Below are 15,714 nucleotides of genomic sequence, written 5' to 3'. Positions count from 1 at the left end.
ATTTTTCACTAATTGTTTTACAGGCCATTTTAAATGGAATAGACAGCATAAACAAAGTGCTAGAACATTTTCGTCGAAAAGGAATAAACCAACATGTTCAAAATGGCTACCATGGCATTGTAATGAATAATTTTGAGTGTGAGCCAGCTTTCTATACTTGTGTGGAGGTCACTGCTGGTAACAGGTGAGGCTTTGGGTTTGTTTTTGTTTTCTGGGTTTTGTTGTTGTTTTAACGATGAAGAAATGAGAGCAGTCTAAAGACAGTTTTGTAGTACAGTATGTCTTCCATTACCTGTTTATCCTTAGTTCTGTGTTTAACTTTCTAATTAAAGAAGGTCGATGCTAGATACTTGTTTCTAGAACTTTACCCTTTCGGGGCTGACCAGTTCATTGGAATATTCTGAGTTTTTTCTGCAGACAAGTTGCTTAGATCACATAGAGAAATGTGAAATGTGTGATCCTTAACTGTTATTCTTAACTGTTCTATGCATTTGTCTTACTCTGTTTACGTAGGTTATTCTATCACATTGTTGATTCAGATGAAGTCAGCACGAAGATCTTAATGGAGTTCAATAAAATGAATCTTCCTGGAGAGGTGACTTTCTTGCCTCTTAACAAGTTAGACGTGAGGGACACTGCCTATCCTGAAACAAACGTGAGTCTTGCTGAGCTGTTTATTATAACATCTGCTTAATGTGTTTTGGTGGTTGGGTATTTTACATTGGATTCACTGATCTGTAAAGTAGACACACTTTCTTTGCATGGAGTGTAGTTAGTGTTGGGATGGATTGATAAGAGAGAGGTCACAGCCAAGTAATGAAACAAATCATTGATATGTGTTTGTCATCAGAGTGACAGAATTGGGGAAGAATTCTCAAGAAATGTGTCATATAAAAAGAATATGTTGAGGTTTTCTGGGTATGCATTTTGCAAAGGGGTTTGTTTTCTTTTGATTTCAAGGCAGGGTTTCTCTGTGTATTGGCCATAGCTGTCCTGGAACTCGCTCTGAAGACCAGGCTGGCCGTGAACTCAGAGAAATCCGCTTGCCTCTGCCTCCCTGGTGCTGGGATTAAAGGCATGTGCCACCACCGCCTGGCTTTGGATATGTTTTTAAAAACCGTTTAAACTAAGTGTCTATTTTTGTTTACTCGGTATATACACTTTAAAAGGATTACCAGCGTTGGAAATGTTAAATTGCTTTGAGATATTTGATCTCAGAATGTTGATTGTTTAACAAGCTGTTATGCTCTAGGAGTAAAGCTGAACCTATAATAGAATGATCAGTGATTTAAGTAGAGTATTGACTTTTTCCAATATACCAGTTTCACCTTTGAAGCTCTGGGGAGGAAACCTGAGGCTCACAGATTATGACATGAATGAAACAAAGCTGGGAAGGTGACTTGGTGGGTGAAAGGCATGTACTGCTAAGTCTGAGCATCCAGGTCTGATCCCTGGAACCCACTTAGTGGAGGAGAACACTGAGCCTTAAATTACTCTGACCTCTACATGCGTGTTGTGGCATGTCTAAACAGGTACATGCACACAAGTACTATACAGAGGGAGAGGTTCACTGGAAGAAAGATGCTCTGGGTTTAGTCCTCACCATGACAGAAAGAGAATGGATGTGTGTGGCTCTGTCTGTACAGTAAAGAGTGACCTAATTAATGTAACCGGCCAGAGAGACAGAAGCTAGCATAATTGAGTAGTGATCACCTTCAGTAGGTAACCACACGGCAACTGCTGTGGGGTTAGAAGTGACTTCTTGTGATGTATGGTGGTTACCTTGATGTTCTCTCTGTAATTATTAAAAAGTCCTGTTCTGACTTTAGGAAATAAAAAAATGAAAATGATGTGTATGTGTGTTTAGGTAAGGTGGCTGCCAGAAAATGTCCTCTTATCCCTTTCCACCATAATCTTTGAGAAGGGTCACTGTACCAAGCCTAGCCCTCACTATTTGGCTATATTGACTAGTCTGTAAGCTCTAGGGATCTACCTATCCAATCTCTCCAGCCTCCCACATCCCCAGTGCTGGGGTTACCCATGTGTGTTGCCATGTCTGACTTTTTGTATGGGTGCTGGGGTCTGAATTCAGGTCCTCATGCTTGCAGGAAAACCCTTTACCCACTGAGCCATTCTCCTGGCATGGAAAATAAATATCTGGAAAAGTGTTTTTCTGAATATCTAATTTAGATGTCTGTCATATCTAATTAGATCACTGAAGAAATAACTAGTTTTGTAGTTTTACCTTATATGTCACTTATATATATTAGCTCATTTATCCTTTACAGCTTTATAAGAAAGGAGCTGTTGCTACAGTTGAACACATAGTAGTCCTAACTAGATAAGTTAAGTAAACATCTCCTGGTGGCAGAACTAGTGATTAACTTTTCTTGGTCAGTCAGGTCAGCTTATAGCTGCTCTTCACAATAACCAGTTGTTAAACCTTTGGCTACAGGGCCAGAGTTTCTAGGCTAGTTCAGTACAATAATTTTCTTTCTAATGTCTTCTGTATAAAAACCAGTAATTTGTAATATAAGGCTACTTGTATTAGTTTTTATTTCATAAAGAAATAGATAATATTAATAATTCTACAGTATTTAATCAACTGTGTCACAGTATTTTTCCTAACAATGTTCATTGTAGGATGCTATTCCTATGATCAGTAAACTGAGGTACAACCCCAGGTTTGACAAAGCTTTCAAACATGTGTTTGGGAAAACACTCATCTGTAGGAGCATGGAAGTTTCCACTCAGCTGGCTCGTGCTTTCACTATGGATTGTATTACTTTGGAAGGTTTGTAATAGTAATTAACTTTAACATACTTTAATGGAACTTTAACGGGGGGTGTGTAATGTGTCATTTGGGCTGTAAGCGTATTTATTGGTGAGTACATTGAAGGCTTCAGTCATATTTTAAGACTGTTTGAAAATTCACATCAGTTTCATCAGTTTATAAAATGGTTTAAATAAAAGCATAGACCCTACATAGACCCTATCTCACTACACATGTTAAGTGTAAATGTTTGGTCTCTGGCACCACGTGCTCCTTTGGCTGTTGAACAATTAAGCCAATGGAACGTATTTTAGAAATGAAAACAATGGTTGGGTGGTTGTGCACGCCATGAATCCCGGCAGAAACAAGCAGGTCTCTGTGAGTTCAAGGCCAACCTGGTCTACAGAGTGAGTTTTAGGACAGGTCTACATAGAAACCCTGTCTTGAAATAAATAAATAAATAAATAAATAAATAAATAAATAAGAAAAAAACATTTAAAAACCCGTTTATTAGGATAGTTATCAAAACAGTTTTTAACATGATTCTTTAAAATAATAGTAGTAGGTCTAATTTTTTTGTTTGAAAACTATCTCAGCTGTGCATCTGTGGACAGCCTGGAATTCGTAATGTAGACCAGGCTGGCCTCCAGCCCAGAGAGATCTACCAGTGTCTGCCTCCCAAGTGCTGGAATTAAAGGCATACCACTACACCCAGCTAACTACCAATATTTCAGAAATTTACAGTTTCGTGTAAATAATACTTGTAAATGTAATTAACATAAGAAAAAGCTGTTTTCTTATGAGGGAGTCATGGATGTTAATAATACTACATTTTCTTCCAAGGGTAATAACAAACTTTCCCCCACTCAAATATAATTTGATTAACTGTATAATACAGGATAATAATTTTTTAATAATGTAGGTTTACTGTCCTCATTTTTGTATAATTCCTCAAAGCAACATACCCACATTGTTGTCATACCACCTGTATAAAAATGAGCAGTAACTGGGCAGTGGTGGTGCACACCTTTAACCCCAGCACAAGACAGGCAGAGGCAGGTGAATCTCTGTGTTTGAGGTCAGCCTGGTTCCAGCACAGCCAGAGCTGTTACACACAGAAACCCTGACTTGAAAAAACAAAACAAACAAAAAGAAAATAATAATCTGTAAACATTATTTCATCCTAGAATTTACTGAATGTCTCTTAAAATGGACATTCTCCAGTTAGTATATTGTCACACCTAAAAGTTTGAATGTTAAAAGACAGTGCTTCTTGTCCTACTCCCGTTTTGGTGGGGTGGGGCTGATGTTGATGACACGCACAGTGATTACACACACTATAATTTTGACTGTCCCAGAACTCATTGTGTAGATCAGGATGGCTTTGAACTCAACAAATTCTCCTGACTCTGCCTTCCAAAATTGGGATTAAATGTGTGCACTACTATACCAGTTACCCTCTCCCTTTCCTAGAGACTGACTTTGGGAAACTTTTCTATTCTTTGGATTTGTCATATCTATTCCTCAAAAGATTCTGGTTTAACATTCTTGTTATGACTACTCTAAGTGGTGTTTGTTTCTTAATGCATCAGATAATGTGTCCCAATATTAGTGATGTTAAAGTTGATCATTAGCATGTCTGTCAGCTAAAGATTCTTTATTTCTTTGTAGTAAATAATATGTGAGGTTTTTTGTAGGACTCATTCCCTAGTTGTGATGGTACACACTTAATCCCAGCTCTCAGGAGAGGCAGGTGGATCTCTGAATTTTAGGCAGGCATGGTTGACATCTATAGTCCTAGGACAGCCAGGACTGCTTAGTGAGACTCTATCACTCAAGGATGGATGGATGGGTGGATGGATGGATGGATGGATGGATGGATGGATGGATGGATGGATGGAAGTCAGTTTACTGTGCATAAGAAGGCTACTATATAGAATAACTCTTATGTTTTGTTCACAGGTGATCAAGTCAGCCATCGAGGTGCTCTGACTGGAGGTTATTACGATACAAGAAAGTCTCGACTTGAGTTACAGAAAGATGTCAGAAAAGCAGAAGAGGAGCTGGGTGAACTTGAAGCAAAGCTCAATGAAAACCTGCGCAGAAACATTGAAAATATCTTTTTGTTTTGTGCTTAACAGGATACTGCAGAGAAAGAACTGCGTTTTAATTGCAGCATACAAGTCTGTGTGTTAGGTGGGGTTTTATTTTGTTTTGTTTTAAATATTGCATGGGGGGGATTGCACTTTTCATTTTAGTTTTTATTTAAGCATTAAGAGCTTGTTTAACTTCTGAGGACTAAGAAAAAAATTTTAAAGTAATACTGATTTTTGTTTTACTGTTAAGTAGCTGATACTAGTGAGTGCTTTGAGGAAATAGAACTTGAAGAGTAATAAAATTTAAGGTTGTCAGGCAAAGAGGAAATAGAAGGAAGACCTTGCTAGTATTTCTAGGTCTGTAGGAGGCATCAGTAATAATTAGATAGACGTCCAGTATGTAAGAACTAGAAAATGCTTATTGTTGACAGAATTTTGTACAGATTTAGTTTCAATAGAGGTAATGACAACAGGTATCCAGATCTGAACTGAAATTTTGTTTTAACTTGCTAGTTTGCAGTTGAAACAACGTACAGAAAAAGGCAAATGTTTTGGCTTAGGTCCTGCAGGGATGTGTGTGGTACTTTAGCTGCTTAAGTGTGGGAAGGCATTGGGACAGAATGCGAGGAAGAATTCAGGAGAGGAGGCTGTATGCTGTGTGCTGGCTCAGTGGGTACAGTGCTTGAAGACCTGGGTTCGGATCCCAAGCTCCTGTGTGAAAAGTGGGTGTGCTAGTGCTTTCTGAACCCTAGTACCTGGAGGAGGATGGGGACAGCTAGATCCTACCAGTGTGCTGGCCAGCAAGGTTAACCTACCAGTGCTTTACAGACTCATGAAGAAATGGTCTCTCACTGGGGAGGCAGAGGCAGGTGGATCTCTGTGAGATCGAGGCCAGCCTGGTCTATAAAGCTACACAGAAACCCTTTCTCAAAAACAAAAAAGGAATGGAGAAAGAAAAGAAGACAGCAAATGCTAACCTCTGGTCTTCCCCACATGTGTGCATGTCCACTCTTACACCCATGCACACATGTGCAAAGAGAGGTGTTGACAGCCCAAGCTGCAGTCTGTTTAGATTTAATTGTTTTATATTAGGCAAGGTTACTATTCATACCTGACCCCTCAAAGCAGTGCCTTCAGCATAATAAATTATACATAGTTTTACATATTTTTTGGAAAGAAAGTAAAATATTTAAGTGTATGTGTTCACACATATATATGCTATTACTTAATTTTACTTAGCCTACTTTAATAATTCCTACATTTTATTTTATTCAAGTATAAGTATAATAAATATGCATATTTTAGAATAGAATGTATAATGTATAAACTTCTTTTATGGCAATATTTTTAGCCATAGTGTTGAGTTCAGCATTGTGGTGGTCCATAAATTTGGGGAAATTACTTAGGGGTAAAGGAGAGGATGCATGATGATGTAAGAACTGAAGGGAATATAGAGTATATGATATATTTACAACTGTAAAAGGATTTTCCTTAGCCTTGTATATGGATTAATAATGAAATTGATCAGTTGATGAACCAAATGCAGCAGATAGAGACTCAGCAAAGAAAATTTAAAGCATCCAGAGACAGCATATTATCAGAGATGAAGATGCTAAAAGAGAAGAGGCAGCAGTCAGAGAAGACCTTTATGCCCAAGGTCCGTAAGTATGCTTTGTTACAGCTTGTGTAGACTTGCTGTGGACCATCAGTTGTACAGACGTCACTGATTTCATGCTTTGTATATCAGTAGCAGTAAGACAACCTAGTGAAAGACAAAAAATATGGTCCCTTAATTATATTATTCAAAATATTTTGTCAATTTTTGATCTTATGGATATGTTTGAAGATTTTACATAGTTTAACCATGTAATATTTGTCCCTCCTCTTAGTTTTGCATTATAAGTAACTGCATAGCTCTAATTATCAAACTTTGTATAGTTACTTGGTGATGGAGCCTTGTCCAGCAGGGTTGATATTGAGGCCCTAGATCCAGCACCGTTAAGAGGGAAAATAAACCTATTGTTCAATAAACCTAACAAGTCTATCAACACATAATAGTACTTAGATAATTGAGTTGATAGTTGTTTAGCTTACTTAGTATGTACATAGTTTGCCGTGTTTTACTATTTATATGTGACTAATATTAATAAATAATAATCTTATGTAGCAACGTAGCTTACAAAGCTTGGAAGCAAGTCTGCATGCTATGGAGTCTACCAGAGAATCACTGAAAGCAGAACTAGGAACTGATTTGCTTTCTCAACTCAGTCTAGAAGATCAGAAAAGAGTAGATGCACTGAATGATGAAATCCGTCAACTTCAGCAGGCAAGTACACCTAACAGTGAAGCAAATAGACCCTGAGAATTGGCTATAGTCAAGAGATACAGCAAGAAAGAAAGCATCTGATGTCGGTAGGGGTGGTCTGCACACCTTTAATCTCAGGAGGCCTCAACAGCCTGGTCTACAGATCCAGTTCCAAAACAGCCTGGGCTACACAGAGAACCCCTGCCTCGAAAAACTAAAAAATAAATAAATTGAAAGAGAAGAATGTTAAGAAAATAGAAAAAACAGTCATGGATTTTGAATACCCAGGAATGTAAATAAGGTTTTGTTTTGTTTGTCTAAACTGCTCTGGATATTTTAGGATTATACATTTACATTTGTCTTATTCAATGCATGTTTATCATTAGTAAATGCTGTGGTCACTTTTAATAAAATGTACCAACAAAATTGGCATTGCAGAGAAAGGGTTTATTTTGTCTCACAGCATAGTAAAATCTATCATGGCATCAGAGGCTTGAGGCAGCTGGTTACATTTGAAGCAGAGGGAAATGAATACCTGTGTTGAGCTTGCTTTTTATGCAGTTCAGATCCCCAGGCCATGGAATGGTACTTTTCACATTCAGAGTAGATCTTCAGATAACTATAAAAGAGATAATTCCTGTCTCGCAGGCGTGCCTAGGGACTTGTCTCCTTCTGACATAAAGTCAGGTGGATGATGTTAACCATTGCAGTCATACTGCTAACTCTCTATATGCACTTACATGTATTTGCATGCACATACATACATTGATGGAACCACCTTTGTGTTGTATGACTACTTTGTGTGTGACATTTGAAGTGTCTTAATTACATTTGTTTTTTGTTTTGTTTTGTTTTTTTTTTTTTCCTTAAAAGGCTCTCCACGTGTAGCCTAGTCTGGCCACTCATTTGTGGGAGTGTGGGTGTGTGTGTTGTGTGTGTATGCATACATGTGGAAGTCAGAGGACAATCCTAGGGATTGGTTTTCTTCACCATGTGAATTCTGGAGTGGAACTCAGGTTGGTAGTCTTGGTAGCAAATAACTGTCCTCTGAGCCATTTTGATAGCCTAGGACATTTGATTTTTATTTTAATACATGGTTATAAACAATTATCACTGAATCAAAAAGATAAAAAGAAGGGTAAGAAAGTTGGTTTTGGTAGCATGTCTTTTATTCTTATTTAATGTGTATGAGTGTTACGCTTGTGTGTATATACACTGAAATGCCTGACCTGGAGGCCAGAAGAAGTCACATCCCCTGGACCTAGAGATACAGATGGCTGTGAACCACTGTGTTGGTGTTCTTAGAGGCTGAGCCTCTCCAGCTCTCTTGGTAGCATGTCTTATAAAAAAAAATAACTAGGAGTTGGGTGTGCTACCACACTCCTTTAGTCCCAGCACTCGTGATAGGAGGGGCAGGCAGATCTCTGAGTTCAAGGCCAGCCTACAGAGTGAGTTCCAGGATAGCCAAAGATACACAGAGAAACCCAGTCTTGAAAAACAACAACAAAAAACAACTAGGAACAGACACAGTAACTTTAAACTTGTTTTTGATTTCACGTCTCATTTGCATACAAGCAATAGGAAAACAGACTTCGTGCATTTCCTCCATTAACGGCTATTTTATCGTTCGTGTGTGTGTGTGTGCTGTTGCAGCAGGGGTACATGCCAGCCAGGTACATGCACATGTGGGAGACAGGACAACTTTGTGCAGTTGATGGTCTACCCCACTTATAGATGGGCTCCATGGTTGAAATAAGTTATTAGGCCTTGTGGCCACTGTCTTTACCTACCTGCTGAGCCATCTCTCTGACCCTTAGCATTTCTTGACACATTTCATAATTTTTTTCTTCTATCATTCTAGGAAAACAGACAGCTGCTAAATGAAAGAATTAAACTAGAAGGTATTATTACTCGAGTAGAGACTTACCTGAATGAGAATCTGAGGAAACGCTTGGACCAAGTAGAACAGGTACTTGCTTTTCTGAGCTCCTTGCTGATCATAAGTGAGCACTGGTTGGAAGCGTTGTTTAGTCATCAAAAGACCCACTGAGTATGGTCCTTACGTTGGAATTCAGCACTGCCGCCTAGTGTGTGACTTGGGCGAGTCTTTCAGCCTTTCTGTTCCCAGTTTTCTGTAGTGTAAAGTGTGATAGTGTGCTACTTCGTATTACTACAATCTTGTCATGTTCTACATGCTTACATGTTCAGGGTTACTGTACACTTTCTTAGTACTTAAGCACTTTCTCTAGTAATTACATTAGTTTTTTCTTCTTTAATGACTATTTCAATTCTGTCCAGGTATAACACATACACATAGATGAGACAGTTGCTTCCTTAAATGTTCATTTAAACAGATAATTATAACATTGTAAACTCGATTTCTATTTTGAAGTTTAATCTTATTAAACTCTGTGTGTGTGTGTGTGTGTGTGTGTGTGTGTATGTGTGTGTTGCAGGAACTTAATGAACTGAGAGAGACAGAAGGTGGTACTGTTCTTACTGCTACAACATCAGAACTTGAAGCTATCAATAAAAGAGTAAAAGATACTATGGCAAGATCAGAAGGTAAATACTTGGTTTAAATGTTTTCAGTATTTTGTTTAATTTGTTTTGCAAAATGAAATATGGGAGGAACTTTTGTTGAAATGATTCTGGGAGTTTTATGAAACTAGTAACATGTTCTGCATTTTATTATTGGGGGAAAGAGGTAAAATGTGTAGTATGTGAGCAGGGCACAGTGGGGATGCTTGTGACAGTTGGGTCTTTCCTTCACCATGTTGATTTCAGGGGATTGAACTCATTGGATAAAGAGTCATCTGGCTAGTCTGTTTACTCATTTTCATTTCTTTGGTGGTAGTTTTTTTTTGGGGGGGGGTTTTCGAGTAAGGTTTTTCCTGCCGCTGGTCCCACCACCAGCGCCAGCCCCAATTAACACACAGAGACTTTGTATTTGATATAATGCTGTTGGCCGGTTACTAGTTTCTTATCCGCTAGCTCTGTCTTAATTACTAACCCATTTCTATTAATCTTAAGTATTTCCACGTGATCTCATCTTACCGGTGAATGGGCCCGGACCTCTGTTCTTTCCAGTCTCTACATGCTGACTCCTTCTTACCTCCTTCCTACTTCCTCTTTCCTCCTTGTCTCCTAGTCCCGCCTATCTTGCTTTCCTATTGGCCAACAGTGCTTTATTCATTAACCAGTATGAGACACATACTTACAGAATGACATCTCCCATGGTGAGGCGGGTGGATGTGTTTGGTTTTTGAGGTAGGGTTTCTCTGTGTTGCCCTGGCTGCCCTGGAGTTTGCTCTGTAGGAGCATGCTGGCCTTCAACCCTCAGTGATCCTCCTGCCTCTGCCTTCCAAGCACTTGGGATTGAAGGCATGCGCCATCTCCACCAGGCTTGTTTTGATTTTGAAGCACATTCTTGACCATGTAGCCCTAGCTGGCATAGAGCTATGAAGATCAGGACAACCTAGTATTCTCAGAGGTTTGCCTGTCTCTGCCTTTCCAGTGCTGGGATTAAGGTGTGTGCTTCCATGTTCTTTCAGTTAGAGATGTTGTTAACAAAAGATGTAACCCTGGGAGCTAGACAGATGGCTTGGTGGTTAAGAACATCGGCTGCTCCTCCAGAGGACCCGAGTTCATTTCCCAGCACCCACATGGCATCTCACAGTTGTCTATAACTCCAGTTGCAGGAATCTGACATCTTCACATAGACATACATGCAGGCAAAACACCAATAAACATAAAGTAAAAGTAAATAAATCATTTTTTAAATAACATAATCCCTTTTCTGTGTTGCCATCGTCGTATAATCAAATGTTCTGGCTGATGTTCTCAAGAGCATTACTAACATGGAGAGGAGAGGTGAACACCAGGTCCTTACCAGGCCATGCTCCATAGTCATGTCAGTTCCTAATGTGATGGTCTAAAGGAGGGAATTGTCATTACTTCAAGTCAGTCACAATACAGTGTACACATGATTCTACAAATTTTCCCATGGTAGAACTCAGGAGAAAATTGTCTGGAATTTGGTGATTTGTGAATTTCGCAGTAAATTTAAACCCTGAGAAAACCTACAGCGTGCCGCTTTAGAAAATCTGACCATTAAAGTCTTTACTCTGATAACATTCTGCTTATAAAATGAGTCTTAATATCCTTAGTTTTCTTTTTCTTCTGTCTTAGATTTGGATAATTCCATTGACAAAACAGAAGCTGGAATTAAAGAGCTCCAGAAAAGTATGGAGCGCTGGAAAAATATGGAGAAAGAACACATGGATGCCATAAATCATGACACTAAAGAGCTGGAGAAGATGACCAACCGCCAAGGCATGCTGCTGAAGAAGAAGGAAGAGTGCATGAAGAAGATCCGGGAGCTGGGCTCCCTCCCTCAGGAAGCCTTTGAAAAGTACCAGGCCCTGAGCCTCAAGCAGTTGTTTCGAAAACTTGAACAGTGCAACACAGAGTTGAAGAAGTACAGTCATGTTAACAAAAAAGCGTTAGATCAGTTTGTGAATTTCTCTGAGCAGAAAGAAAAGTTGATAAAACGACAAGAAGAATTGGATAGGGGCTACAAATCAATCATGGAATTAATGAATGTACTTGAACTTCGAAAATACGAAGCTATTCAGTTAACTTTCAAACAGGTATGTTCTGTTGGTGATGAAAACCCAAATAGACAAAAGCGTCAGTTCTTTCCTTGAAGGTGGATCTAACATGCGGGAACACACAGTGACCTGTGTGTTGTATGTGTGTAGCTTTGCTACACAGTGACCGGAGTGTTGTATGCAGTGCTGGAGAGGATTCTCTTGTTTTGGTCAAGATTTAGAAATGCATCTGATTGCTTTTACATGTTTTTTAAACAATATTCCTAAGCTACATTTGTATTTCAATTGACTTTTTTTCTTGAAGGTATCTAAGAACTTCAGTGAAGTATTCCAGAAGTTAGTACCTGGTGGGAAAGCGACTTTGGTGATGAAGAAAGGCGACGTGGAGGGCAGCCAGTCTCAGGACGAAGGAGAAGGGGGTGGTGAAAGTGAGAGAGGCTCTGGGTCACAGAGCAGTGTCCCGTCAGTCGACCAGTTCACAGGCGTTGGAATCAGGGTGAGCCGCTCCAGTCCGTCTTCCCGTGTTACCAGAGTAGTATTTGTATTTTATTTGATCTCAATTGCTTATGTGCCGCTTATTTTCGAGGGGGGTGGTACCATCACTGTTAGGATATTAACACTCTTCGCGTTCTCCTAGGTATCATTTACAGGAAAGCAAGGTGAAATGCGGGAAATGCAACAACTTTCGGGCGGACAGAAGTCTCTGGTGGCCCTTGCTCTGATTTTTGCCATCCAGAAGTGTGACCCTGCTCCCTTTTACTTGTTTGATGAGATTGACCAAGCATTGGATGCTCAGCACAGAAAAGCTGTGTCGGGTACAGTTTGATTTTCTATTCAGTAAGAACTTGCTGTGCCTGATAAGATGGGGACACATTCCTACCATGCAGTCATGTGGGAGAAAATGCACACATGAAGATCCTGGGGGATAAATGCCACCCAGTGTAGCCAAAACCATGAGCTCCAGGTTCAGTGAGAGACCTTATCTTTAAAGGGGGAGAAACCATGAGCTCCAGGTTCAGTGAGAGACCTTATCTTTAAAGGGGAGAAACCATGAGCTCCAGGTTCAGTGAGAGACCTTATCTTTAAAGGGGAAGAAACCATGAGCTCCAGGTTCAGTGAGAGACCTTATCTTTAAAGGGGGGAGAAACCATGAGCTCCAGGTTCAGTGAGAGACCTTATCTTTAAAGGGGGGAGAAACCATGAGCTCCAGGTTCAGTGAGAGACCTTATCTTTAAAGGGGGGAGAAACCATGAGCTCCAGGTTCAGTGAGAGACCTTATCTTTAAAGGGGGAGAAGGAGAAAGAAAAGCAGGGTGGAAGGCTAGGGAGAGTGTCAGAAAGACACTGGCCTAAGAACTGGCTGGGTGGGGATGGAGCTGGGATGGAGCACGTAGCCAGCAAGTACAAAGTCTTGGTCTTGATACCTGATAATTCATGCACTGGGCAAGGTGGCCCTTTTCTGTTTCCCTAGCATTAAGGACATGGAGGCAGAAGGATCGGGAATTCAAAACCAGCCTAAACTTTGTATCAAGTTCATGGCCACCCTGGAATGCATTGAACACTGTCTCAAGAAACATCTTAAAGATAATAATAATGCTAGCTTAGCCCTCTCTTAATGGCTTGTTACCTGAAGTATTCGGGTAGACAGTATTTACTCTGAACAGTCTTAATAGTATGAGGTATTAGGCTGTTTTCATAGGTTCCTTTTGAGAAACAGATGTAATTCTTTCACTTAATTGAAAATCCTTCAATGAAATTTTTATACAAAAGCCTTAAGTGTTGTGGTCCCGTCCCCCGTGGTCCCCGGCCCCCCCCCCCCCCCCCCCCCACCGATTAAGGGTAGTACTTGTGGTTATGGAGATGGTTTAGCAGTTGAGAGCATTGGCTGCTCTTGCAGATCTGGGTTTGATTCCAAGCACCCATATGCTGACTCCCATCCATAATTCCAGTTTCAGGGGGTCCAAACACCCTCTTTTGACTTCCAAGGGACAATGCTGATTATACACATGCTGCATATGTGTGCCTGCAGGTAAAACTGCGTGCACACACACACACACAAAAGATGTTCAGAAAGTAGTGCTTGTCATGAGCTTAGTTTTTTATTTAGAGTTGTAAACTTTCAGATGGAATAACAGGAGAGTTGTACTTAGCATTTGATTTTGTGTGTATATGAGAAAATGATTGGCTCTGACGTTAATATGTTAAAAACCTGTTCTCAGTTTTTCCCCGTTTGAGACAGTGTCATGTAGGATAACTTCTGGTCCTCCTGCTTCCTCCCACATGCTGTGATTATAATATCACCATACTGGGTTAGAAGTGTCTTTATAGTCAGTACAGACATTATATTCTGTGGCTGTAAGACAGAACTAACTAGGACGGAAGGATTTTTTGTTGTTGTTTTGAGACAAGGTTCTCTCTCTGTGTAGTTCTGGACTTAGTCTGTAGACTAGGGTGACTTTGAACTCAGAGATTTACCTGCCTCTGCCTCTCCACTGCTGGGATTAAAGACATGGGCCACTACACCTGGCTAATTAAAGATTTCTTTCCTACTTGTGAAAAGTTAAATTGGTAAGTTTTGCAGACCAAAAATATCATAGGCTGCTTTAGCAGATTTTAATTTTAGGAATAAAAATAGTTGCTTTTTAAACTTCAGGTGTGAGTAAAGAGGTTTATTAATTTATCCCTTGTTTTCACAGATATGATCATGGAACTAGCTGTGCATGCCCAGTTTATTACTACTACGTTTAGGCCTGAACTACTTGAGTCAGCTGACAAATTCTATGGTGTAAAGTTCAGAAATAAGGTAATTTTATTTTGTATTAGGTTCGTATATATTTTTTAATTGTATTATATGTTTTATTTTGGTTTTATGTTACATTAGTGAAAGAGTTAGAAAATCATTGTTTAAATGATGACGTCTTCTTAAAAAAAGAAAAACTTTCTCTTGAGCCCTCACACCATTTTTTACCTTGATTTTCGTTAGGTGAGGATGTGGGTGGCTGAGTGCATCCCCCAAACAACAATTGAGATAGCCCAGACTGCCCTCAACTGCCAATCTTGCCTCTTCCTCCTGAGTGCTAGGGTTAGGGTGCTGACGTTATGCCAGGCTGTAGATTGTTTTTTATTCTTCCACATTGAATAGACAGGGTTAATAAAGACTTCCAACAGCTGGAGCTTCAGAATTACTTGACGTGGTATGTAAAAAATGAAAGTTTTGTGGGTGGTAGCTGTATATATTAGATACTACCTATGCAGTACAAATACTGGTACATTCCTTTAAGATCTAACAGACTTTAAATTTATTGTTCTTCAGGTTAGTCATATTGATGTGATTACAGCAGAGATGGCCAAAGATTTTGTAGAAGATGATACCACACATGGTTAATTGAAAGAAACTGCCTGCTGCCTTGGGAGATGTGTATAATAATGTCTTCATACACAAGAACTGTAAATTTAAAAACTAAATAATTGGTTATTATTGAGTTTTCGGATTTAGAATACACAGTCCTTTTATACTTGTCTTTGTATTTTATAACCTCCCCTGTAATGTTACATTTCTACGTATAGTCCAGGAATTTTATTTCCTACACAGCTTTTTGTAAAGTGTTCTCCTATTTTAAATCTTTTGAGATACTCTAAATATTATTCCAAATTATTTTATGTTATACTTTTTATAGCTTCTATTAAATAATTGGTTTGTGACTAATTTAGTGTAAATGTGGCTATTTGTCATTGTAATGGTTAGAAACATTAAGTGCATATTTTGTATAAGAAAGTGTTGCTTACAAGTAATAGAGGATTGAAAAATACAGTTCCATATTCTGTCATCCATCACTGAGTTTTCAATTCTGGCTGCAGGTTTTAATCTATTGTGAACTTTTCAAAGTGTCACACTGCTGGGGTCTTTCCTTGGGCCAGTCCAGTCACA

At 39.3% G+C, this 15,714-nt stretch overlaps 1 protein-coding gene across 1 annotated transcript in view; it reads left to right on the top strand.

Annotated features, from left to right (window-relative positions):
• Smc3 (structural maintenance of chromosomes 3) overlaps positions 1–15,492 on the top strand; it is a 38,685-nt gene extending 23,193 nt beyond the window's left edge. Inside the window, exons 16-28 of the mRNA XM_051199631.1 lie at positions 24–184; positions 514–655; positions 2,644–2,794; positions 4,736–4,890; positions 6,377–6,526; positions 7,037–7,195; positions 9,036–9,143; positions 9,631–9,739; positions 11,366–11,826; positions 12,092–12,283; positions 12,425–12,602; positions 14,483–14,589; positions 15,100–15,492. Of these exons, the coding sequence (XP_051055588.1) occupies positions 24–184; positions 514–655; positions 2,644–2,794; positions 4,736–4,890; positions 6,377–6,526; positions 7,037–7,195; positions 9,036–9,143; positions 9,631–9,739; positions 11,366–11,826; positions 12,092–12,283; positions 12,425–12,602; positions 14,483–14,589; positions 15,100–15,171 (2,145 nt within the window). The 3' untranslated portion in view covers positions 15,172–15,492. The remainder of the gene's footprint in view (positions 1–23; positions 185–513; positions 656–2,643; positions 2,795–4,735; positions 4,891–6,376; positions 6,527–7,036; positions 7,196–9,035; positions 9,144–9,630; positions 9,740–11,365; positions 11,827–12,091; positions 12,284–12,424; positions 12,603–14,482; positions 14,590–15,099) is intronic.
• Positions 15,493–15,714: the final 222 nt, after the last annotated feature.

The sequence above is a fragment of the Phodopus roborovskii genome, unplaced genomic scaffold (genome assembly GCF_943737965.1).
Source record: "Phodopus roborovskii unplaced genomic scaffold, PHOROB, whole genome shotgun sequence".
NCBI lineage: Eukaryota > Metazoa > Chordata > Mammalia > Rodentia > Cricetidae > Phodopus > Phodopus roborovskii.
This window is presented reverse-complemented; position numbering and strand designations above follow the sequence as displayed.